The following is a 25,778-nucleotide window of genomic DNA, read 5'->3' on the forward strand; positions in this document are numbered from 1 at the left end:
ATGGCCAAAGTGCCCGCCGATCCCCCGGCATTAAAGACTCACATTCACTCCCCTCATTCACTGATCTTCCCCACGGCTCGTATGTCACTCCAGCGGCTTATTATGGCCACTTACCTACACTGTAAGAAATGTCCTTCTAAAAATAAACTTTCCACAGACTCAGGCTAAGTACCAATCCTGATGGATTTCATCTGGTGTAACTGAAGAAACACGTCAGGTATGATTTAGATTTTTACAGAAGTTCAAAGTTTTGTGTTTCACAAGGATCGTTTCAGTGAGGTGGCTGTATGTTGGTGTGAGTCAGACATTTGGAGTTCCAGCAGCTTATTTGCAGGATGCATGAAACTTGGACCAATAAATGAAAAGAGCTTGAATTAGCTCGTGCTAAATGAAAACAGGTGTGTGAGGAGAGGCCACACACAGCAGCCTGACCTCACCTGAAGTGTCTGACTGACTAAATTTACACTGACCTGTCACTTTACAGAAACAACTGTCCAACTGCTCCCTAACACAAATATATAACCAGCCAATCACGTGGCAGCAATTAGGAACGTAGACATGGTCAAAACGACTTGCTGAAGTACAGTTTTCTGTTCTCATCACCGTCAAACAGCATGAAGTCGATCTCCAGGCTTTCAGAGCCTCCTGCAGTTCCTGTCTCTGCCTTTGGGGGGCAGTGTAGTGCAGCACCTGCAGTTGGATATTTCTTGCAGTGCAGCTGCAGGAGTGAGTTTGGATCAGTACCCGGCCTGCAGCCAGAGCTCGCTGAGCTGTCAGCCCGCTGATGTTCAGAGGGGAGAAAACAGGCGTTGTTTAATCGTTATCTGACCGCCGGTGTGTGACCGCAGGGTGGAGGCTGGTGGAGGCTCCGCAGGGCTGCAGGTGAATTCAAGCAGCAGGTGAGACGTGTTCACTGGTTTTATTTTAGCTGGGAGCCAATAATAATAATAATATTATGGCAGGTCAAACTATCGAAGAATTGGAGTTAAAATTTTGAATGCTGTGAACTTTGAGTGCTGCTGCTGTAAAAACAATATATTTTCCTCTTTTTATGGAAACAAAGACGGTTCACTTTGAAAAGAAAAAGTTTGCTTTGACTTTGATTTGTGAAACCTGTGACTGTGCATGTGTGTGATTTTTATCTTGATCAGAATTGATGAGTCAAGAAATACAGAAATGCAGTGACTAGACTGAGGAAGACTTTCTCTGATGTAGGGCTGCCACAAACGATTATTTTGATAGTCGACTAGTCACCGATTATTTATGCGATTAGTCGACTAATCAGATCATCATCCACTGGACATAAAACTACAGCTTATTGCACCAGCAGCATCTGCTCTTATATAACTATCATTAGCTTACAGCTTTAAGCTTTTAAGGTGCTAACTAAAAATAAAGACAAGATGATAGTTTATTCAATTTTAATGAAATTAGCAGATTGTCTCGGTGAAGTTTAATAAACTCCTTGCTATCTAAAATATAACAGGACACAGGAGTAAATTCTCCAGCATCTCACACTTCTGATAATCAGCTGTCTGCTTGACATTTATTCAGCTGTGTAAAAACCATAACTTTAATCTCAGACAAACCGATTTACTCAGGAACAAATAAAATACTGAAAAAAAAAGCCAAACAACAACATTTTTAATTTATCTAAGTGACTCATATATATTTAACCTGAGTCGCGAAAGACGGCGGTGGGTTTGAAAACAATTTGCCGGGAGTCCGGTGTTCTCACGGCGCTAGTGACCTAGCTCCCGGCTAGCTATCAAGCTAGTGGGTAACAGACGTCTCCGAAAACGTCGGAGCGCTTTTGAAAATATGCGGTGTCCTGATAAACTGAGCAGATATTTGAGGTTTACACAGCTACATTCTCCCTGAAAATATGTTAAACGTTTATTTTGTGACCCAGAAAGAATAATGAGTAATATTAAAACTAACTAGCTACCGCCATTGTTGGAAACTAAGCTGGGCCGCGCTATGAATTCTGGGACAAAGCTGCTGCTTCTTCTTCTTCGGGGTTTAACGGCAGCTGGCATCCTTGTACATGCAGTGCTGCCATCTTCTGTTTCAGTCCGTTATTACACTCTTAAATCCTGCTACTTATTCCTGGGTCTTTTGGGATCTTACAAAGCTTCAAACGACGCGTCGACTATTAAATCAGTCGTCGACGATTTTGATAGTCGACGTAATCGTGACTAGTCGACAAATCGTGGCAGCCCTACTTTGAACGCACAAAACGCAAATTAGATGCCAAGAAAATTTAATGTAAAAGCTCCTAAAAAATCTTTACCGACATTCTGGGGAGCACTGGGTCTACTGGTGGGATTAGAGTCATCATGACGTCACTGTGAAGGGCTTCCTGGTCCTTCACAGTGACGTTTTTTACACAAACCCGACACTCTTTTGAAGGTGTTTGATGGAGGCACAGAGTTTACCTGCAGTGTGCAGAGAGAGGCTGATGTGTTTTAATTGGCCGACGCGTTCATCACCAGATGTTCAGATGTTTCTGGATCTTTAACTTTCTGTAGTTCTCTTTAGCCTCTTCTCTGTTTCCTGCACAGACTTTGCATTTTTACAGAAGAAATGTGTGTTTCATCATTTACCTGGATAAAGGTTATCTAGACTCACTGCACCACCTAATGGTTTAAATTAGTATTACATTAAAGTACGGCCAGTCCCCAACTCAGCTTCAGTTATTAGCTTTCAGAGCTATACACAGATGTTTATGGCCTCATTCTGTTGAGTTTATTTGTTTTGGTGGGCCACCACTAAGGGTGTAATTCCCCTGTAATCAAATGGAATTTCAGTGCATCTGATTTAAAATTCTGATGTAATTATATTTACTTACAAATACTTAAAGGTAGGTACACTACAATCAGAGTGTCAACAAGTCAGGCTTTTACAGGAAACAAAGAAATAATTATACTGTAAGTAATTTGAGGTAGTGCTCAGTTTCACGGTAAGTTTGCAGAAAAACAAACATTATTTCCACAGCTTGCATCATAAATATGCTCCACTCTGTGGGGTTGTATTATGGAGTGGACTCATGTACTTCTATTGGAAGTACGTACATTGTACTTACAGTAGAAGTACAGTGTTCTTACATTTACTTACAGTATGATTATTTCTTTGTTTCCTGTAAAAGCCTGACTTACACCCTGTTACATCCTTACTCTCACAGACCTAGCTTTAAGTATTCGATTACACTGTAATGTCAAATAAAATGCATTGAAATTCATTCCGTTACAGGGTAATTACACCCTCAGCTGCATTACAAAGTGTTACAATAATTACTTTTAACGTCGTCTCCAGCACTAATGTGACGATGATCTATTCAGCTTTTATGTTGTAACTCCTGGCTCTCTGCTCTGTTTGTGTGTGAGGCTGATTTCTACAGAGCAACGTGTCTCTCATATATGAGCTGATTGTTGCAGCTTACATGAGATGCAAATTCACGGGGTTTGGTGGCTTTGCCCTTGTGCTAACCATGTAGCCCACTAAAAGCTGTATTTTTATGTTGAGAGTGAACGTTTGCATGCTGTTTGTGTTTGCAGCAGTCATGGCAGGCTCCTGGAGGTTCACACAGCATCCACGCTTCTCTTTCATAATCTGTGTTTCTGCAGTTTTAATACTCCTGCTCGTGAGCCAAGGTAGGCCGAGGCTATAAAGGCTCTATTGTTTGGTTTAATTATTAATAATAGTAATAACTGCTGTTTTTGTTTCCTCCAGCATTGATCTGCAGACAGCAGGAGGACAGGCACAGGAGAGACTTTGCTGACTCCACGGGTATTTTTCCTCCTTGGTTCTCATTCTGCTTGTTCACATACTGTGGCTGCCAAATACGTCTCAACGTTTTGTTTTCCAGCTCGAACAAAGAAACTTTAAAGCCCCACAAAGTACTTCGACTGCAGCGCTGTCACCTAGCAAAAATAAAAACCCTACACACAGTTGATGTGGAGGCGCACACAACTGGCTTCAGTGTATTTTTTATATGAATATCTTTTTAAAGATCACGACTGTCCCCCACTACATTCAGGAAACTATGTTTATTGAGGTTTGCAGTTTCTGAATAATAAAAAACCTTCTGGGTTTGCATCACAGCACAGACTGAGTCACTGAACATGTCAGATTTCTTTTTTATATTGTTTCTTTAACCAGGTGATATTTGAATATATTAATTGAATAAGGTTAACACTGGCGCCTCACACCTAGAAGGTCCTGGGTTCGAATCCTCCACCTGGCCGCGGCCTTTCTGTCTGTATGTCTCTGTGTGTTAGCCCTGCAACAACACAGGGTATACTCCCCCGCTCGCCCTATGGTAGCTGGGATGGGCTCCAGCACCCCCCCCCCCCCCCCCCCACAACCTTGATAAGGATATGTGGAAGAGGATGGATAGAAAGTCAATGAATACCAAGCTTCACAGCTGGGAAAGGGTGGAGCTCTGGGTTCACAAGTGAGGGAGGGGACAGCAGGAGATGGACAGACTGATCCGTTGTGGTGAAGAGAGAGCGTGGAAGCAAAGTTAATGATTTACTGCTCGATCTACGCCCACGAACAACCGCGAGCTCTGGCTAGTGACCGATAGGATGCAGCTGAGACGAGCTTCCTCCAAACGGTGAAGCTCAGCTAGTTGATCTGGTTTGGGAATCTGACTCCTGCACACCTCCTAGGTGAGGAGTTCCTGGCAAATTGCTGAAGATTATCTTCCAGCTAGCTTGGGAACGCCTCAGTGTTTGCCTGGATTTGCTGGTGGAGGTCTGGGCCTCTGCTGAGGATGCTGCAGCGGTGATGGATGGAGGGTACAGTTGGTCAATGTTAAGAAATATGTGGAAAAAATCCTCCTTTTTGTAACTAAAACTCAGTTAATTTGCATAAAATGTGCCATTCATCAGGCTTCAGTCCAAAGCTTACCAACTCAAACCCCGAATGTTAAAGACGTCGTTAACGTCCCAGAGGAGCAGTTTGTCTAACGGTAAATACCGTCATCACCAACACACACTTCAGAGAAGTCATCAGCTAACATCTGTGAACCTGCTCTGGGTTGTATCACTGAAATGTTCAGTGAAATGCCGATTAGACCAACTGTTACACTGACCTTGTGTTGTTTAAATAACTGCCCCGCCCCCCGGGGACCCATTCCTCTGGGTAACTGTCACTTTTTTTCCCTTCCAGTACATCCAGTAATTACACTGGCTCATTCTGCTGATGCTGCTGTCTCCATAACGGAGATTACACCCAGAACGAGCTCCCGCTGACTTCACGCTCTGCTTTTATTTCCCAGAAATCCCAGCAGAGCACATCGACCCCGCTGCCATCGACCTCACGCCGCTCGTCAATACTTTAATAAATTCCAGCCACTCGGGTACGTTGTCCTGTCGCTGTCTCTCAGGTCTGAACCACAGAGTCACACTTCTGTTGGTTTTGAACTGCAGAGAGGACTCAACATTTAAAGGAGCAGTGCGCTCAAAGAGCAGCTTCCCTTCAGCCCAGTTTTAACATTTTAACTCTGATTTTGATTTTCAGGCTCATTGACGAGGTCGCAACATCGACCCCGTCCTCTTACTGATTATTGCACCTTTCTCCTTAATCATGAGATTGTCATTAGTGAACGCAGTGCTCTCCTGTATGTAATAATGCATCTAAGGCTGTGTGAGCTCACATGTTCGCCTGTTTTGTGTTGCAGGCTCCCGGCAGCTCTTCTCTCTGCTCAGCGTCACGTCCTACAGCTCCCTGGCTCTGCACAAACTCACCCTGTTGGTCTACAACAGTAAATGTTCTCTCCTTACAAACGTCTGCTTCCTCCGAAGCTGCAGACAGCAAAGAGTAACGCGAAGGCTGCATTTGTCTATGCTGCCATCTGGTGGTGTGAATGTGTAGTAATTACACCACCGCATGTTAACCATCTCTACTCTTAAGACGAGACTTTCTCTTTAATCGTGTCAGATTGTTACCTTTAGGGTCAGTCATGAAGTTTGATGCACTGGTGAAGGCTGAGAAAGGGAAGAACCCATTATTTTATTTAAAACTGCAAAATAAAGCACCGAGGACGTGTCCTAACATATCACAGAAATAATCTTATTTGCCAAACTTTGTTAAGGAGGACTTATTCTGTTACTTTGATTATTATCTGTCATATATCTCCTGTTCCAGTGGTGGCTGTGTTGTCATCCACTCAGTCGTGAGGTCAGTGTATGGACAGTTTCATACAGTTTTTTTCCTGCTGTGGGATCTGTATGATGTCATCAAGAGGAGACATGCCTAATATGTTCATCTGAGCTGGGCAAAGGCCCCGGGCGCCCAAGGAGAAGAGCTAAAACAGAGCATTGAAGGCGGAGCATGAACTGCATCAATGCTCAGAATAAGATAAATGAGGATTATTTTAAACTGTTAATCATGCAAAGCTCTGCTAGCAGAAGCTGAGACTAACAAGCTGGAAATACGCAGGTCAGCAGATGTTTGGAGGCCGTGTCGTCCTGACACGTCTTAAACTTTAAATTCCTGAATGACTTTGTGCTCTCTGAACAGTTTCTGTGTGTTTTGCAGTTTCCAGTGTGGGAAGCATAGAAAGCAGCGTGTTCAGGAGGCGATTCTGCTACTGCGTCACAAACGAGACCAACGACCTAACAGGCAGGAGGATTCGAACGTTCGGCCTCATTTTACGCTTCGTGCAGTTTGCTGCATGTAAACTTGTTTTTGTTTCCCATCAGACTTTACAGCCATACTGCTGGATGTGATGGGAAACTCTACAAGCTACCTGCACGAGCTCTTTAAATCCTCCTCGATACTCTCAGGTGGTAGATGCTATTTAAATGAAACGCTATATGATGTGTTTGTGTCTCTGGCTAACGGCGTGTTGTCTGCTTGTGTCTCAGTGAGCCAGAGGAATAACTCAGACTGTATCTACATCTGCGTGATGGCCGGTAAGATGGGTATGTGTAGGCCTCCTCTGTCCTGAGTAAAGTTCTGAGGCCTGGGGGAATGACACTGCATGCTTATTTTATCCTCACAGAGGTCTAGAAGTAGAAACCTTTTCTTCCTGCTCCTGACCCACGTCTAAGACTGATACCCGGTCCATGCTCACAAGAAAGGAGTCAGATTTATTATAGCTGTGTGAAACTATAAACTGTTTTTAAAAGCTGAATCTTTATTGTTCTGAGAACAAGCAGTAAGAAATGTGTTGGGTATATTCCAGTAGTTCAGCCCACAGGGTGTTTCCTTTGTGTGTATCACATTTTTATTTTCTCCCTTGATTTATTTCATGGTGAAGCATTTTTAAAAGCCAAAAATCAGATAAGATGAGGTTGAAACTGAGGAACTTTTTATAAATGTTTGTGTTTTTAAACATTTAAAAATGAAAGCTCTCAGCAGAATGTGAAGAAACAGTTATGTGACCTTATCTCCATGTTTGGTTTTAAAGAGATATCACGTAAACATCAACAAAACATTTTTTCTGTTTACACTTTAACACAGCAAAGCATCCTGCAGAGGGGCTAAAAAGAGCTCTCAAAAGGTCAAAGAGCAGCAGATCCAAAAACAATCGCAGTTGGTAAAACAGCGCCTCCTGGTGGGGAAGCTTCTGTTATCTTCCACAGACCTCAGAGAGCGATTAAAGAGATAAAATATATGACTAAACCTTATAAATGCTCCTGTAGTATACCTGAAAAATCTTTCATATAGTGTATAAGGCAATGGTGTGAAACATAAGGCCCGGGGCCCGCTGGACCGCTTTGTAAAATAAGTAGGAGGGTGTATATTTATTATATTTTTAACTTTTCATGTTTTGCAGCTTCTCCTACTGACACACACACAGTTTACATCATCCTGACACATTTATTTCATCTTCATCACGTAGGAAGCTGAGACATACTGTAGAAATTGCCCCTTTTTTCTTTTTCTAAATGTGTAATTAAACTTTGTTGATTGGCGTTTCACTGTTTGGCCCACGTTGGATCGGTGGGCTGTGCGCAGTCCTCCCTGTAAAATGAGTTTAACATCTCTGGCATCAAAGATGAGGCTGATGATGATGCTGCTGATGAAGGTGTCTGTCTGAATGCGACGTTGTGTTTTGTCCAGGCAGAGAGGTGCCTGAGCTGTGGGACGTCGGCTCCATCACGCCGCTCTTCAACCAGACCATCGTGGAAGGACCGCACACAGGTCTGTTCACTGGTTTGTGACGGATTCATTGATGACCAGCAGGTGGCAGATTAAAACGAACAGCACCAGATCAGTGTAGAGCTCATTATGTCTTCTTTTTCCCCACTTTGTCTTTCTGAACCAGCTAACATCTCCTTCCGGCTCCCTGTCGGTGAGTACATCAGGACCTTTAACAGGCCCCTTCAAGCATCTGCTGTCATCAACCAGACGCTCGAAGAGCCGCTTAATTCTCCTCTTCAAATTGTCTATTTTAAATCTCAGAATGGCACCAACTGCCCACGAATCTGAGTCACATCTCTCCATCTGGGATGAGCTCCATGCTAACCAGCAGAGTCCATTCAACCGCACATGGTGAGTCTCTCCAGGAGGCCGGCGTTCAGCGTTTGGCTCGTCTTCACAGCTCGATCTGTCAGGAAGTTCGGGCCAGACTCGGTTTCCAAAGTTTAATCAGGATTAAGCTGGTTTATCTCTGATGTTCACAACCAAATGTGTAAAACAAAGAACTGGAAGCACATTTAAAAGGATATGCATGAATGAACACTAAATAAAAGAGATTGTTCAGGTTTTTAAAAGTATAATGAAGTCAGTCAGATGCTAGGTTTTAATTTTTAGGAGAAATTGTTTGTGTGAGAAATACCAGGAAGACCAAAAGACTGATCTTTGAGCACACGGAGCGACTGCAGCCAGGGTCTTTTTTACTTTTCATTGTCATGTTATTGAGCTGTGAATCTCAGCAGAGTGTGTAGCTCTCTCCGTGGTCGAGTGTCGTGTCACATGATTGAGAAACATTAGTTATTGGCTAAAGGAAGCGATGCGTCTGTGCGTCACACTGTTTTACAGCCAGTGTCGTATGATGTACGTTGTTACCTGTTCAAGCCTCCTGTGCGCTTTTTTCTTGTTGTGGTTGTGATGCAGGTTGATCTTAGCTTCATATGTTCATTGTTGCTCAGCACTGGTTTGCATCTCAGTGTGAAACCTCTGTCTTCCCTGTGCTTGGATACAGCTACCTTCTGAAGGGTGTTTCTTTCCTATAAAGGTGTGGGGTTTTTTACCATGGAAAAGATCCTGTGATCATCCCCCATCTGGTCTTCTGTGGTCATCGAGCCTTTTTAAATCCTGTAGTGTACTAAAATGTTGATCAGACCACTGATGCTCCCACTCTCTGTCTCTCGGTTTGTTTTGTTTGTTTTTGGTGAAGTTTAATGAAGTAGTTTTGTTGTTTATTGTTGTTGTTTGCTGTTTATATGACTGTGTACAGATTACAGTTATATGCATAGGTTCTGTTAAAAGTTTAAATTGCATGGACACAGTGGAGAGGTCCAGTTTGCTGAGGTGGAGTCGAGGACACCTTTAAGCTTTACCTGTTTGCTGACTCAGGCTGTAAACGTGTTTATTTTTTAACACGTGGTTCTGTCTTCAGTCCCATGATGGCTGCGTCCTGCTTTCACTCTTGTGGAGACAGAAAATCGAGCCTATTTCTTTCTCTTGGTTTATCAGCTTCACCAACAGCTGTGGATGAAGCAGCTGCATCTACAGCGAAGGTCACCACAGCTCAGCCGCTCGCAACAGCTCCACAGCCTACGACCGTCAAGCCTCAGAGTTACACTACAGCCGAAACACCGGAGACAATCCAGCAACCCATGGCGCCAAGCATGACCGCAAGAGCTGTAACGACACAAAGGGGGACCACGCCCACTGTGGCATCTTCTCAGAGTGGAACTATAGTGGAAAAAACAACTTTAGCACCAATTACAACCTTAAAACGGCAAACCACCACCACCGCCGCTCCGACTGCTGCAGCTCCCACCACAGCAGCACCACGATTACCCACGACGCCGGGCAGAGCTTCAACCTTCTCACCAGCAGTTAGTCTGATCCGCACGCCGCCGTCTACAAGCACAGCAGCCCCGCACACGACGTCCACAGTTCATTCCACGAGACTTCCACCTGTGCGAGCCTCAGCAGGACCCACGGTGCCCAGGAGGACTACAGGGCCTCTGGTTAGAGGAACTACAACTCCCAGCAAGCCAACGGAGAAACCAGGTAAACGATTTGTTCTTTCAGATATTTTAATATGAATTATTTTGTAGCTTCAGCAGTGAGGAAGATGCTCTTGTGTGTTTCTCAAAATAAAAAAGATGAAATGTGGCAAATAACCAGAATAAAAAATGAATAAAACCAAAAATGCACCAGAGGAATACATGAGAGAAAATCTGGACTTCTTTAAGTTTCATGAAGACGTTTCTCCTCTCATCCGAGAAGCTTCTTCAGTTCTGAAGAAGTTCTCACAGTTTTACCTGCTGGACAGACGAAGATGGCGACGGGTTCACTGTGACCCATGATGACGGCTTGTTGGGAAACATAAGGACAGACGAGTGATTTTATGTCGTTATTGATGAATGGATACGGAGGAAATCAAACATGGAGACCTGTGTAACATCACTGTAGCCACAGTTTGACTCCGCCCACTGACCTGCTCTCACAAAGCGACTCTAATCACATTGCAGCCTTCCTTTGTCATTTCTGGACACACCAGCGGCACTGATTCAATTTCAGCCAGGAGAAAGGTGTGTGTGTGTGTGTGTGTGTGTGTGGCACGGGAAGCCATGCTGCAGATAGTAACCATGGTAACGCAGGCTCGCAGCCTCCTGTGTGAAAGCTTTGATGGGTTTTAAGCTGCAGAGGTTAAAGTCAAATTAAGGCCAAGCGTTCAGCGTTTATCTGTCTGCTGCACTCAGCGTAAACCAGGAGCTCGTTATGAAATTCCATAATTACATCGTGAGGAAAATGAATACGGATTCAAATGTCAACAGTTTCCAGCCGTTAACGTACATTAAGACTATTTTATGTGACAATGGATTAAAATATGTGAAATGCACATTCACTAATTGAATATAGTGTAATTTGCATAAATAGTGTGACCCACGGTAGATAAAGTTGAGACTGTGTAGAAAAACAACAAGCATCCACTTTCTTACGCTTCTCCAGTTCAGGGCCACGCGGGGCTGGAGCCTTCCCAGCTATCATAGGTCAGGGAGGAAGACGGGACACACAGAGGCAACGTTCACACTCACTGCATGTGTTTGACTGTGGGAGGAGGCTGGAGAACACCCACACACTCCCACAGAAAGGCCCTGGGCTGGATTCAAACCCAGGACCCTCCTGCTGGGACACCCTTCGTATATTTTCTTGGATTTTTATCCCTCAGCTGTAAACGGCCGATTATCATGACGTGACGGGCGGGTGGCATGGACATGCAAGTGTGTGAATGTAATAACGAGAGTACGAGGTGACATAGGAGCATCTATACAATGGGTGTATCTACTAAAAATCTCTGACAAGTTTGAATCATAGTGACTTTGACCCCGAGGTTAAAATCAGTGGTCAAGGTTTCTGAAAATCTTGTGACTATAAATTGAGAACAATGTGATGCAGGAGTTTGATACCACACGTGTCTCCACAAGGAGGCTGACGCCGCCGGTGTTTTTATGTAAACGTTGGCAGCATGAATTCAGCATATCTCAGGTTTGGCTTGTGTCATCTGTTCATTCACAGCCATTCTGGGGTTTCAGGACTAAAACTGGGACAGGAATGGGGTAAATAATGTGACGGTGATGTAAACTGAAACAGGTGATCGTAATCATGATTGTTACAGTTTGTCCAACAAATGAGTGAGAAAAGTTAGAGAAATGTTCCGATCTGTTACCAGCAGCGAGTCCAAACCCAGCGCCTGCTGTTGATGTGCCCGGTGCCCTGCGCTGCATTAATGTCGAGCAGCACGTGATGGTTGTGGCTCCTAAGATATCACCTGTGAGGCGCTCAGTGTGTTTCTTCACCTTTCCCAGCACAGCCACTAGATGGCAGTAACACCACACTGCAGATAACAGCTGCGCCCCCAATGCTCCCGTCCCCTCCTCTGATTTTTGCCTAGCAACAATCAGAAGGCCGGAGCATCCTGTGCAATTTGTCAGCGAGTCATTAGCGTGCAGTGAAATGAGCGTTTGTCACCCAGCTGCACATGTCTGAGTGTCGGCCTGTGGAGGCTGATGTTTGACTGACACACACACACACACACACACACACTCAGGAATGAACGCTGAAAATCAGGTCGTTGTTGTTTTTGTGTTTATTTCTGTTCAAATTAAAATGAAATGATGAGTAAATTTGGAGACAGGAGCTCAGATGAAAAGCTGCATGAGTTCACCTGCTGACTGATTTTCTCCTCTTCACAATGATGCTGAAGAAGGAAAACTGACACTTGTTGGCTGAACTCATGAGTTCACGTCAGGTTTTCAGCAGTTCGTCAGTCACATGACCCTCAAACCTCACGTGCTGCTGTGTCTCTGCAGGAAGCTGCTGTGGGTTCATTGTTGCCTGAAGCCCCCCCACACCATCACAGCTCCGTGTGTCACCATGGAAACATAGACTGTAAATAAAAGATGGGCGTGGCAGAATCAGAATAATCCCAGAGGAAGTTATGTGGTTACAGTTGCTCCACGACAGTAGGAACAGTAACTAAGTAAACTTAATATTACAATATGTTACAAAGTTACAAATGTAACTAAATCCATGTTTCAGAGCTGAGTTATCGTTGAATCATAGTGAGCTGCACACTCACAGTCATCTGCTAATTAATGTGAAGTGAAAGACGAACACAATACCAGAATTTTAATTCACCAAAAGTGAAGCACAGACTTTTTGGATGTTTGCATTAAAACTGCTCCAGAATCGATGGTTCGTGTTCAGTGACTGCAGTTTAATAAGGAGAGAGACTCTGAGAGAACTGAACATAATTTATTGAAGCACAGAGTTATAAAATATTAGAAGCTACATCGCAGGGCAGAGCCCCAGCAGCAGTAGGCGGTAGGACGGGACCCGCCGGAGTGTAGCGGCTAGTGGTGATGGAGAAGAAGCAGATGGAGGTTTGGATGAGCTGCAGGACAAACGTGAAGGACAGAAGAGCACTGAGGTTTAAAGGGAACTGAAGCTGATCGGTTTACAGAAGGCAGCCAAGAAAATTCAGTAAATATGGGAAAAATGAAGCAACACAAACACCAAAGACTGCAGATCTGACTTACTGATGTGGAGGCGGGGCCTAGGAGACACCTAACAGCATCTACCTGTCAATCAAAGCAGCCACACCCCCAACTTTAACTTTAAGCTTGATCTAATTGAAAAAGGTGAGTTATAAAAATTATCACAGTCGTGCAGTTGTGACAAAGGAGGAAACGTCACAGAGGCGGGCGGTGTTTTTGCTTCAGGACGTGCTTATTTCTGCTGTAAAGGTGAACATTTTAACACGACGATTTTGAACGTATCAGTCCAGCTCTCTGCAGGTCCAAAGTCCACTCTGTATGTTTCTGTTCAGGTTTCTCTGCAGACTTTCATCATGAAGGTCTCCTCTCAGCCAACCCTTTCAGTGTTTGAACTCTGAACTTTGCCCCTGCTGCAGAGGAAACTCCTCAGCCTCAGGTTTTTTAGCTTTTCAAGAAACTTTCTTGAAATTTTCCCGACTGACTGCAGCTTCATTCAGCTGGAAACTATTCCAATGACACCATCAGAGCGACACTGACAATAGTGTGCACGCCTTCCCTCACGTCATCACACCGTCTGTAATATGTTCTCTAAAATGTCCCATGTATGAAAAGCAGATTCTGTGCGTGCTTTTTTTGGTTGTGTTGCCAAGCTGATGTTAATCACGCTCCAGGATGAAATCCTTTGTGCTGCATTTCCACACCAGCGACCAAACATCCCTCTTGTTGGTTTAAATTTGAATAGGAAAAGATTTTTCCCATCATGATCCTGTTTGCAAGGCGAACAAAAACGTGCAGCATGTGGACGAGCACGCAATTAAAATTCATCTGAATGTTCTGTGAGCTTTTAAAGGTTAATTTATGATATGTTTATTATCTTTAATGTGACGATCACCTTTTGTCTGTGGACATCACCTCCTAATTAGATTTTCTCCTACAGAACACACAGATTAATTAAGCCGGTTCACGACTGACGTTCTTCTCTCTGTGTGTTGAGAGGCTGTCCCTGGAGGAGGCCGGAGCTGAGCGCCGAGTCCGTCCCCGGCGCCGCCACGACCGTCGGCGCCCACAAGCTGCAGCCCTGCGTCCTCGAGCTGTGCAAGTTCTTCTCCCAGTGCCTGTGCAGACCCTTCAGCCACAAGACGCGCATGAAAAGGTCGGCAAATTCCCCCTGCTGCCTCCAGACAGCACCGCTGCAGACGGCGGTTTGAATTGTACTCCTGCTCAGAGTGTTGCATCACTTATTTCTCTCAGCTGCTGCACTTCTTTAGGTGGCCGCAATAAACCCCGGCAGTGTAAGGCAGAGACACACACAGGTAGACAGAAATTACAGGGTGAAGCTTTCTGAAGTATTCTTAACAAGAATGAGTGGCTGACGTCATTCAGTTCACAGCAGCAAATGTTAAAATGAAGCTGTTTGTGTTCTCGATCTAATGAGCACTGCTCAGAAAATGAGAAGAAATCATGCTGGGTATGTACACTGAGAAGGACCGGACAATGTGTTATTCATGCTGTTTGATGGAAACAAAGATTATCGACCTGCAGAGGGCTGGATTTAAAAAAAAAACAAACCTGAAAATCAAAGTGAAACAATGATGCGACAGGTCAGTCGATTTGGCTGAAATTTTAATAAATTGCAACAACTCAAAATGATGCTCAGTAGTTTCTTTTGGCCCCCATGTGGTTAAATACAAGCCTGACATCCCAGATCTGAGCCGGGGCATCACTGAGCTCCTGGTGTAATCCTTGTGGCGTCAGAGGTGCTCTGACTTTTCTTACCCTGCTTGTTTGAGGGTTAACGCCTGTGCCATTCTCCTGTTTGGGGCTTACAGCTCTTACTACGAATGATGAAGAAGAAAAAAAGAGCGAGTTACCTTCCCCAGGATCCGTGCTGGAGCCGGGTCAGAGGAAGAGGCCAGACAGCTGTGGCTCTTTGGCCTGATCGCTCAGCAGGTCGGGCTGTGGAGGTGAAGTGGTCTGTGGGCCGGGCAGCGTTCAGGGTGGAAGTCCTGGTGGTTTAATTCCCCTGCTGCCAAAACCTTTTTTTTCCTTTCTTTTTGACACATCTGAAGTCACCTGAGAGGGACACCTCCTAGGTGAGGTGTTTCAGGCATGTCTTACCTGGTGGAGACCCCCTGGGCAAACTCAGGACGTCCTGGAGAGATTTATGTCTGCTCGCTGCTTTGGGAATGCTTTGGTGTGATCAGAGACCGTGACCACCTCCATGTAAAGACTGTATTTGCTTGCAGGTTAATCATCAATTAAAATGTATATTCTCGGACATGTGGCTCAAAACAAGCCTGATTTCTGTCTGTTGAAAGCTGAAGTTCCCACTCATGGCGAGCTGACTCTGAAGCAGAAGCTCAAGGTCAGCGCTTCATGCTGTCATCTTGTCTTGCAGGTACTGTGACGACAGCCACCTCTGGTATGAGAAGCACACCTCTGAAGTGTGTCGGCGGGTCAGGAGGGTCTCCTTCTCCAGAAGTAAGTGGACAGCATGAGTCATTGACCTGCCGGGCTCTGATGCTCGAGACTCCCTGTGCAGTAAAACCAACACCTGCAGCAGCAAATTATAAACTCAGCGCTTCAGCCTGATACAGCCGTATGAAAGAGTTTGGGCGCCCCGGGGCAAACTGCATATTTTATTGATGTTTGAAGAGAAAAGGAGTAAACTTTTCAAATCGGTAAAATATTTCTGTAAAATATGCAGTCGGCCACAACATTATCTATTGATTTTGTAGGAGTTTGTTAAGATTTTGACCAAGAAACTTGAAGAAAACATGCACCTCCAAAATGTTTGAGCTAACAGGAAAGAAAGTAATAAAAAAATAGACATTTTCACACTGAGAACATGAAGACGATTCATAGTGACGAACGATTCATGGACAGATGATTTTAACCCTTAGATGCACACGTGGGGTCAAAAATGACCCCAGGGGTTGTTTTTCTTCAAAATCTTTAAAATGCAAAGTTGTAATATATTCATATTCCAGGTATTCCTCATAAAATATGTTTGTAACATGAGGCCATTTGCATTTTTATTTATTTTTTCATTAATTTAAAAAAAATGCAGTTTTTGTATCTCTACCCCACTCAAAAATGACCCCAAGCAGTTCCTATGGAATCTTCTATGAAACTTTCATTCTTAGCAACTCTCACTGACCCACTTACACTTCTGATGGATCAAGAATTAATTTTTACACAGTAACATACGTGATTTATAGTCAGGGCTGCACATAAGTGGTCTGCAGGTGTGCATTCGCTGTCAAAATAAAAGTATTCCCGGAAATTCAGAGAATAGGCGCTTCTTTTGTTGTGGAGGAACACCAAAGTTATTGCCTACGGAGCTTGCTTCTTTGGCATCTTTAAGAGTTCTGAACAAATGTCTGTCCTCCTCCAGAACATCTTATGTTCGCAAACACGCATTCCAACTTCTTATCTGGTTCTGCAAATGCGCACCTGAGGACCATTTATGTGCAGCCCTGTTTATAGTTTCCTGTGCATTTCAAACATTGTCCTTTCTGATGTTTTTTTTTTTTTTAAATATTTAAAGTAGCATGGTTGCTATGAGGCCAGCAAGGATCCCTGTGGACTTACAAATGATCCAGGACGGATGGGATGAAGAGCCCATCAGAGGCATTGACTCAGAATCTGACATCTCAGATATAGAGGACCCAGACTATTGTCCCCCCCACTTAACAAGGCCAGTCAGATACAGAGGAGTCCTCCGATGAGTCCTCTGAAGAGGAAATGGATATTGAGTCTAACAGAATGAGCCCCTCTTACTGCTCTAGCCACAATATTCTGAATTAGTCAACCAGGGCTTGCAGTTGGGTTTAGTACTGTCTCCCCAGTAAATGCATGGAAGATGTTCATGTCTGATAATATAATAGAAGAGGTGCTGTCATACACAAACATGGAGGCATGAAGAGTAGCCACAGACAGGGGAAAGAGTGGAAAAATATAATCAAACATAAGTTCCTGGCCTTCATTTGATTGACCATTTTTGCAGGAAGTGAGAAGAACTGGGATGTACCAGTTGGTGTGCTTTTTGGGAGTCCTCTGCATAACCTATTGTACAGGCCACTATGTCAATTCAAAGATTTAAAGATATTCGCCGTTTCTTGCACTTTGATGACAAGAGGACCAGAGCCTACCGACTGAAAACAAACCATATGGCAGCTTTCAGCTACGTATGGGGCCTGTTCCTGGTCAACTGCAGGCAGAAATTCATCCTCAGTGATTGTGTTACAGTGGATGAACAACTTGTGCCTTTCAGAGGGAAGACCCAGCTTCTGCAGTATATGCGGAGCAAGCATACAAAAGTGATACAAGTGATACAAAAACTGCGATTTCTTAAAATTAATGAAAAAATAAATAAAAATGCAAAGTGCCTCATGTCACAAACACGTTTTATGAGGAATACCTCAAATATGAGAATGTTACAACTCTTCGTTTTAAAGATTTTGACAAATAACAACCGAGTTTATAGCAAAATGCATTGTTTCTATTTGGGGTCATTTTTGACCCCACTCGTGGAAGAGTGTAGGTACTGGTAGGTTGTGCATCCAAGGGTTAAAGCAGTCTGATCACGTATGTTGAAAGGAGTCAGATAAAACAACTGATGTTGATCCAAATCCTGAAGGTGCTGGTTTGAAACTGCAGAGCACTGAGAAGTTATTAGATGTATTACTGAGTCTCAATTAAACCTTCTGTATTTAATTCATCTCATATACATTGAGAATGTGATGGATCAGACAGTTTCTTTTCTCTTTGCTCTGTATGATGTCATCTTGTAGTATGAAAACCACACCCACTTTATGGGGCAGCCAATGAGGAGAAATTTGGCTCAAAGGAGGAGGAGCAAAAACTGCTGGTTTGAGTCAGAGGATGGACTCAGTAGCTGCACCGAGGCTCAGCAGGAGTTAAAAGTGATTAATTTAAACGCTTATTCATGCAAAGCTACTCAAGTATCAGCATGAGGCATAAAAGAAACATGTGGAGCTGTAAGTTTAACATAGAAAATAGTGGCTATGGCGTGAGGAGTTTGGAAGTACAGGAAAGATGTGATCTTATTAAGTATAAACGGTGAACTGTTTCTCATATCGGTGCATTTTAAGCTATGCTGTCACCCTATGATAGAAGATGAAAATGTTTTAGGATAGTATTCATGTTGTGCTCTTCTAAGCACTGCAGGAAAACCCAGGGATGTTTAATATTCCTAAATATATGGATAGGATGATCGGCGGGTTTCTGTTTGGGTTCGTGTGGAAGGATCTGCCAGAGATGAGGAGAAGAAGAAGCTAAAACCTTTACTAGGTTTTAATGTTGGAGTGAGAAATAACGAGGAGTGATTACCAGAGGATCTCTCAGGCTGCTTTTGTGTTTCATGGTGAGAAATTGCTCACAAAGAGGAGAAAACAGGGAGCGATAACAGCGATAACTTAATTCAGAAAGCATTTAATGACAACAGGCTGACAAAAACATTCAGTTTTCATGCTTACCCTACAAAGCTCTGCTGACCGAGAACAGAAAAATCAAATCTCACTTTAATTTTGCTCCGTTGTTACTCAGAGAATCGTTGTTGATCATCTGAAGCTGATCTGAAGTCTGGGTGCGCTCGTTTGTACTTGGTACTGATTAAAGAGGCGATCAGCGCCGACTAGAAATGAAAGGCTGCTGGAGACCAGGAAGATGAAAGATTAATCACCCAACTCTCAATTTCTCTTATTTATGCAGCAAAATGTTCCCACCGTGGAGCCCAGCTGCTGTAAAGGAAAATAGTTTACACATAAACAGCAACGTTACCCAGCTGACCAACATACACTGAACAAAAATATAAACGCAACACTTTTGTTACTGCTCCCATTCCCCATGGGATGGACGTAGAGACCTAAAATTCATTCCAGATACACAATATAACCATCCCTCCCAAACAGTGGTCACAAATCAGTCCAAATGTGTGGTAGTGGGCACATCTGCTATATTGAGATAATCCATCCCACCTCACAGGTGTGCCACATCAAGATGCTGATCTGACATCATGAGTAGTGCACAGGTGTACCTCAGACTGCCCACAACAAAAGGCCACCCTGGAATGTGCAGTTTTGTCTCACAGCAAAATGCCACAGATGCCACAAGCAATGAGGGAGCGTGCAATTGGCATGCTGACAGCAGGAATGTCAACCAGATCTGTCGCCCGTGCATTGAATGTTCATTTCTCAACCATAAGCCGTCTCCACAGGCGTTTCAGAGAATATGGCAGCACATCCAACCGGCCTCACAACCGCAGACCTCGTGTAACCACACCAGCCCAGGACCTCCACATCCAGCAGGTTCACCTCCAAGATCGTCTGAGACCAGCCACCCAGACAGCTGTTGGAACAATTAGTTTGCACAACCAAACAATTTCTGCACAAACTGTCAGAAACCGTCTCAGGGAGGCTCAACTGCATGCTCGCCGTCCTCATCGGGGTCTTGACCTGACTCCAGCTCGTCGCCGTAACAGACTTGTGTGGGCAAATGCTCACATTCGATGGCATCTGGCACGTTGGAGAGGTGTGCGCTTCACGGATGAATCATGGTTCACATTGTTCAGGGCAGATGGCAGCTGAGAATGTCCCAGTTCTTGCATGGCCAGCATACTCACCGGACATGTCACCCATTGAGCATGTTCGGGATGTGCTTGACCGGCGTATACGACAGCGTGTACCAGTTCCCACGAATATCCAACAACCTCGCACAGCCATTGAAGTGGAGTGGACCAACATTCCACAGGCCACAATTGACAATCTGATAGACTCCATGCGACGATGTGTTGCACTGCATGAGGCAAATGGTGGTCACACCAGATACTGACCGGTTCTGGGTCCCCAGACCCCCAATAGCGCAAAAAAACTGCACATTCCAGGGTGGCCTTTTGTTGTGGGCAGTCTGAGGTACACCTGTGCACTACTCATGATGTCAGATCAGCATCCTGATGTGGCACACCTGTGAGGTGGGATGGATTATCTCAATATAGCAGATGTGCCTACTACCACACATTTGGACTGATTTGTGACCACTGTTTGGGAGGGATGGTTATATTGTGTATCTGGAATGAATTTTAGGTCTCTACGTCCATCCCATGGGGAATGGGAGCAGTAACAAAGGTGTTGCGTTTATATTTTTGTTCAGTGTAGATGAACTTATTGGTTGTGGTTTAAACCCGCGCTATTGATAATGGCCAGCAGGAGGCGACTCACCGGCTCAATCAAATCATAACCTCGGTAAATTCTGAGTTAGTTTATGTTCTCAGTTGCTTGTTCAAGTCTTCCTAAGTCTCACATGATGATCATTTTGAAAACTATGGTTTGCATTAGCTTCCAGTAGAATATAAATCAGGGCCCGCCTTACCGCCTGACCGACGTGTTGCAGAATCCCTCGGTTTCCCAATCGGATCCATTCGTGCGCTTTCTGGGAGATGTGGTTGGTTCCGAAGCATCAGAGCTGCCGTTTGTGGGTCTTGCAGCATTTAGAGAATTACTGGATGTGCGAAAGACGTAAAAGAAGCTTTCTGTGGCTGCTGCTGGAGATGTGTGACATCATGAAATATGGCCGTAGCTTCCAGTTCTGTCTGCATTCTTTCTTCCGGTAGGAAGCGAAACCCGGTGTGCAGAAAAGCCCAGACTGTATAGAAGTCTATGAGAAAATGGTTGTCCTGCTCAAAGAGTGTAAAGCCGGGTCTGTCTCAGTAAGCATGCAGAGAATACAACATGATGTTGATTTGTTGGTTTCTGAGCTGGTTGTATATAAAATATGGAGGAAGCATCTGAAATGTCACCCACTGATGTTTCACTCTTAGTGTTCCATTAAATAAAATACATTTTATTCACATAGAGCCAAATCACAGCAACAGTCGCCTCACCGTGCTTAATATCGCGAGGTGAAGACCCGACAATGATAATCAAAATCAAATAAAAAACTATAAATTTTTTTATATAGCACATTTAAAACAGCAGTTTTGATCAAAGTGCTCCACAAGTTAGGAAATAAATAAAATAAGACAAATTTACTGTGGTGGGGCGTGGTCTCCGGTGCCGTGCAGGCAGGGCGGACGCACCTGCACGGCACCCTTAATCACGCCCGCCGAGTTAAAAACACGGGGACTCGGGGGTTGGGGTGTGTCGTGGTGTGACAAGTATTGAATAAAATGGCTGAAACCTATGATCCCTGGACCCGCCGAGTCTCATTCACACCATAGAAACAAACCAAATGATAATCAAAATATTTTACGTCAGAGCCAGAGTAAAAAGGTGGGTCTTTAAACGAGATTTAAAAGACTGAACAGTCTCAGAAGAGCGAATGAGAGCTGCAATAGCAAAGACACGATCACCTCTGGTTTTCAACCCAGACTTAGGTTGCATTAAGAGCATCAGGTCAGAAGATCTTAGTGCTTTTTTAGCACGGGGCAGTGTTATTTAAGATTTTATAAGCGAGTAAAAGAATTTTAAAATCAATGCGAAATTTCACAGGAAGCCAGCGTAAGTTAGCTAAAACTGGAGTCATATGATCACGCAGTCTGACACCTGATAAAAGGCTGCAGCAGCGTTCTGTACTAACTGCAGACGCTAAAGAGAGGAGTGAGGGAGGCCTCAGTAGAGGGAGTTACAATAGTCCAGTCTAGAGGTAATGAATGCATATGGTCAAATTTATTTATGTAGCAGATTTAAAGCAAAGTGCTAAAATAATCAGATGAGATGAAAACATGACAGGACACGATGACGGCAATTAAGAAAGGAAACATAAAACCTATTGAAGAAGAACACTACACTGAGTACAAAGCTGAGCCGTTTTTCCTCATTCAGAATTTGTGGCTAACTATCGTAAACATGGACGCTGAGCTGTTATCAGAAAAGGGTTAAAAGGTGAACGCTGACATCGACCCGGGAACCTGCACAGGGAGGTGAGTGAAGGACGGCAGGTCCTCTAAATGCCTCGCGTGCTTCAAAACACCAAGATGAAAATGCTTCACATGAGACGACTCCCAGATCCAGAGGGTGACGTCACGGTTGCTGCTTCCATCTTTAATATACAGTCTGTGTAGGCCTTTTAACAATAACAAGGAGAAAATCTGACGAGTAAGGACCGAGAAGTGAAAGCCTCAAAGATGAGGTCATTTTGTAGTTCTATAATGACTTGTTGTTTCCTGCTTCATCAGTAAAGCTGGTACGAGAGTCGATCCATGTTGGTGCATTTAAAGCACACCGGATAATTGGGAGCTCGCTTCCATCCTTCACCTGTGCTGATGGCGACGTGTCGGCCCATATCACAGCTCATTAGAGCAGCAGCTCTGCAGGAATCTAATGGGCTCAAGAGGTTGTGGAGAGAGTCGCCTCTTTCCCGGCGTCTGACACGCCGAACGATTCCAGCGGCAGGCCGTCGAGAGGCCTGTCAGCTCAGTCCTCCGGCTCTCATTAGACCTCCGGGTTTATTTTTAGACTCCGATAAACCTGATTAGAAAGTGACATGAAAAGCAGCGAAGGCAAAGATTAAAAACTCTCAGCTAACAGCACAACATCGCAGAAGCTCCGGCTCATTTATGGGGAGCAAACTCAGGGTTGTTGGAGTTTTATGGGTAAGCTTTCAAGCGAGATCGCATTCATTTCTCCACATAATGCTTATTTTATGATTAAGATAAAGAAAATAATGAAAGAAAATGTGGAAAAGATGACAGCTCTGCGTCGTCAGTATAATCTGTTTCATATAGTCATCATTTATTCAGTATGTGTGAGACCTTTGCTTTAAGCATGTTTGATCATTAATAATTAATCGTTGGTGGATCATCACAGAATGTTTCAGGTGTTCAGGAGGCAACGATATCGAACACGATGACGCAACTTTTTACAAGATAAGCGTGAAACGTCATGTGATGTCGTTGCAATCCCGTCACTGGAGGATCTTGAACGATGGGTGCTGCAGAAGGTTTCCTGCAGACGGTCTATAAAAACCAGGCTACCAGCCAGGCGTTTTATAACCAGGCTATGAAAACTGAGGCAGGCACCTGCGAGCCTAATCTGAGGGCAAAGTCCTCCAGCGGCTCTCCCCTCGCTGCCTATAGCACCTCCCACAACAACAGCATGCCCACTATTTGAATTATTTTTGATTTCATTGAAATTAAAATCTTTTTTTAAGCTCAGTAAATACGCTGGGGATGACCTGCTTCCCTGTGTGGAGGAAGTGTTTCAGGCTCTTGTTCCCACCCTCGGCCACGAGCTGTGGGTGATGACTGAAAGAGTGAGATGGTGGATACATCCTGCAGAAATGAGCTTCCTCTGTCTGGCGTCTGGGGTTTTTCAGAGTAAAGCTGATGCTCCTTTGCTATGAAGAGAGCCAGTTGGGGGTTTGGGCATCTGACCAGGATGCCTCCTTGGTCAGGTGTTTCATGTCCTACTGGGAGGAGACGTCCAGACACACTGGAGAGATTGTTTCTCTGGAAAAGCTGGAGGAGGTGCTGCTGCACCTGCAGCCTGACCCTGACTAGAAAAGCAGCAGATGATGGAGCGATGCATGAAGCTACGATTATGGAACAAAATCATTCTGATCGTTTCTTCTTCTGTGATCGAGGAGCCCTGTGGGGATCCATGCACGGAGGCTGACTGCCTCCATCGGAGGTGGAGAACGAGTCACTCACGGCACTTCACAGTGACTTTAGTGACTTTATCTTTTTATTTTTAAATACTTAAGAAGATAAATCACATTTATACTAAAAGCTCCTTCAGATAAGTGATCTCAAGCTTCAGTTTAAATGTGCTGCTGTTTTTCCTGGACTGGAGACGACCAGTGTGGAGACGAGAGCTCGCTAAAGCTTTTTAAACCTTTCTACACTCGAGCTCATGACAAAACTTCATGACAGGTTCTCCTCAAAGTTCGGATTATGATCCCAGTGAAGATAAAATGGTGGAAAACTGTTATTAACAGGAAGAAGGATTTTTAAGAGGTTTAGGATTTTCTTCATTCTGTTCAATTCAGCTCAGTTTTATTTACATAGAAGCCACAACATTACCTCAACAATCACATGACCCCCTGTGAGCAAGCACTTGGTGACAGTGGGAAGGAAAAACTCAAGCAGGAAGAAACCTCCAGCAGAACCAGGATCAGGGCGGTGCAGCCATCTGGGGTGAGGGGAGGAAGACAGGTGAGCCACAGATTAATAATAAATAATGATTAAATGTAGAGAGGTGTATAAACACAGAGAATGACGATCAGTGAAGAAGAAACACTCAGTGCATCATGGGAAAGCCCAGTCACTGCTGACGTCACGATTAAGACAAACGAAAGGGTTTGAGTGGTCATATCAATATTTAAGGTGTGTTCAGAGACAATTTATGATGTGAGAAAACATTCCACCTTAAGAGCTGCCAGCAGCTGCCGGTTCCCTTTGACTGACTTTGATTCTACACCCTGAACAGTGGCTGATGGAGATGAGGGTGGAGAGACGCATCATTAGTGTGTAATCTCTCCAAAGGTATGAAAAGAGCTGCAGCTCGTGAACGTGTGTCATACTTAAAAGAAGAAGAAGCTGAATCTGTGCAGGGGTGATGCTCGTGGTAGATCTCATTACAGAGTCGCTCGACTCCTCTCGAGTGCAGCAACACTGACGTGATAACGAGTAAATATTTGGCAGCTGGTAATAATGCAACAGTGCAGCAGTGATTAGTTGGGTCTGTCTAATCTTTATCAGCCTGACTGATCCACGAGTAAAAAGTGCAGTCAGTCGCACGCTGAAGGAATGACAGAAAGTTTGAATGTCTTCCTGAGCTGGGAGGCCTGCTGACGTCCTTCAGGCTGAGATCAGAGCTCAGAGCTCGTCACACTCCTCCTATTGTGTCCGCTGACCAAAGGAACAGAGGGTGTTTTGAGGAGTGCGACCCCTTTTTAATGTGGTATGCTGTGGTTGCCTGCACTGTAATAAATCCTTCACGTGATTCTGCTCGTGCGTGTTTGTGGAAACAGCCAGCAGCTCGGTTCGTTTCTCTTAAACACACTAAAATACGGATCATTCGTGGATTGTAATCGGAGGAAACAGAGGGGAACGTTTGCCGTAGCTGGTATTGTTTTGTCGTAAAACTCTGTGACCTGGCTGTAACCTTTCCTCCACAGACCTGAAACAGAGGTGCCTGACAAAGATGTGCAATAAACTGTGACCGGAGAGGAACAAAGAGCCGCTCATCATCACGAACTACGGCACGCAGCACGATTACGGAGGCCAGATCTGAGTCAGATTTCTGCATCTGCACGGGTTTGGAAACTGTTTACACGCTCACGCAGCGGCGCGGCTTCACATTCATCCCCGTTATCTACTCTGTGATTTCATTTACTTTGTATCTCCAAGAAGATGAAAAATAATTTGATTAATACTGGACTCTGAAATCTGCAACCCTCAGACTAAGTGTGGACTGTTTATCCTCAGATCAAATGAAGACTGTGAGGCTGATACAGTCTGAAATCTGAAGAAGAAGCTGTAGAAACCCAGAAACAGATGTAGGGTTTGAGGTTTTATGTCTGTTAAATAAACGTCTGGTAATTGTTGTATTTTTTTCTCATTGC

General features: G+C 44.3%; 1 protein-coding gene across 4 annotated transcripts; it reads left to right on the forward strand.

Moving 5' to 3' along the window:
- Nucleotides 1–393: 393 nt before the first annotated feature.
- hhla1 (HHLA1 neighbor of OC90) lies at nucleotides 394–25,763 on the forward strand. 4 transcript variants are annotated; one of them, XM_026149259.1, is made up of 15 exons: nucleotides 394–899; nucleotides 3,561–3,653; nucleotides 3,733–3,789; nucleotides 5,285–5,365; nucleotides 5,687–5,770; nucleotides 6,547–6,630; nucleotides 6,711–6,794; nucleotides 6,876–6,932; nucleotides 8,077–8,157; nucleotides 8,282–8,308; nucleotides 8,419–8,508; nucleotides 9,655–10,200; nucleotides 14,190–14,346; nucleotides 15,592–15,674; nucleotides 25,332–25,763. In XM_026149259.1, the coding sequence occupies exons 2-15, from the start codon at nucleotides 3,563–3,565 to the stop codon at nucleotides 25,373–25,375; spliced, it is 1,566 nt and encodes a 521-aa protein (XP_026005044.1). In that variant the 5' UTR covers nucleotides 394–899; nucleotides 3,561–3,562; the 3' UTR covers nucleotides 25,376–25,763. The 4 variants fall into 4 exon arrangements, with proteins under 4 accessions (XP_026005044.1, XP_026005043.1, XP_026005045.1 ...); XM_026149258.1 differs by having other exon boundaries at nucleotides 395–899; nucleotides 3,558–3,653; XM_026149260.1 differs by having other exon boundaries at nucleotides 396–899; nucleotides 3,558–3,653; nucleotides 6,876–6,923.
- Nucleotides 25,764–25,778: the final 15 nt, after the last annotated feature.

This window comes from Astatotilapia calliptera, chromosome 18 (genome assembly GCF_900246225.1).
Source record: "Astatotilapia calliptera chromosome 18, fAstCal1.2, whole genome shotgun sequence".
NCBI lineage: Eukaryota > Metazoa > Chordata > Actinopteri > Cichliformes > Cichlidae > Astatotilapia > Astatotilapia calliptera.

Coding starts and splice junctions, on each gene's coding strand:
- hhla1 (XM_026149259.1), top strand. CDS start 3,563: ATGGCAGGCTCCTGGAGGTTCACACAGCATCCACGCTTCTCTTTCATA. Junction 5,366..5,686: donor AATAAATTCCAGCCACTCGG/GTACGTTGTCCT, acceptor TTTGTGTTGCAG/GCTCCCGGCAGCTCTTCTCT. Junction 8,309..8,418: donor CTCCTTCCGGCTCCCTGTCG/GTGAGTACATCA, acceptor TTTAAATCTCAG/AATGGCACCAACTGCCCACG.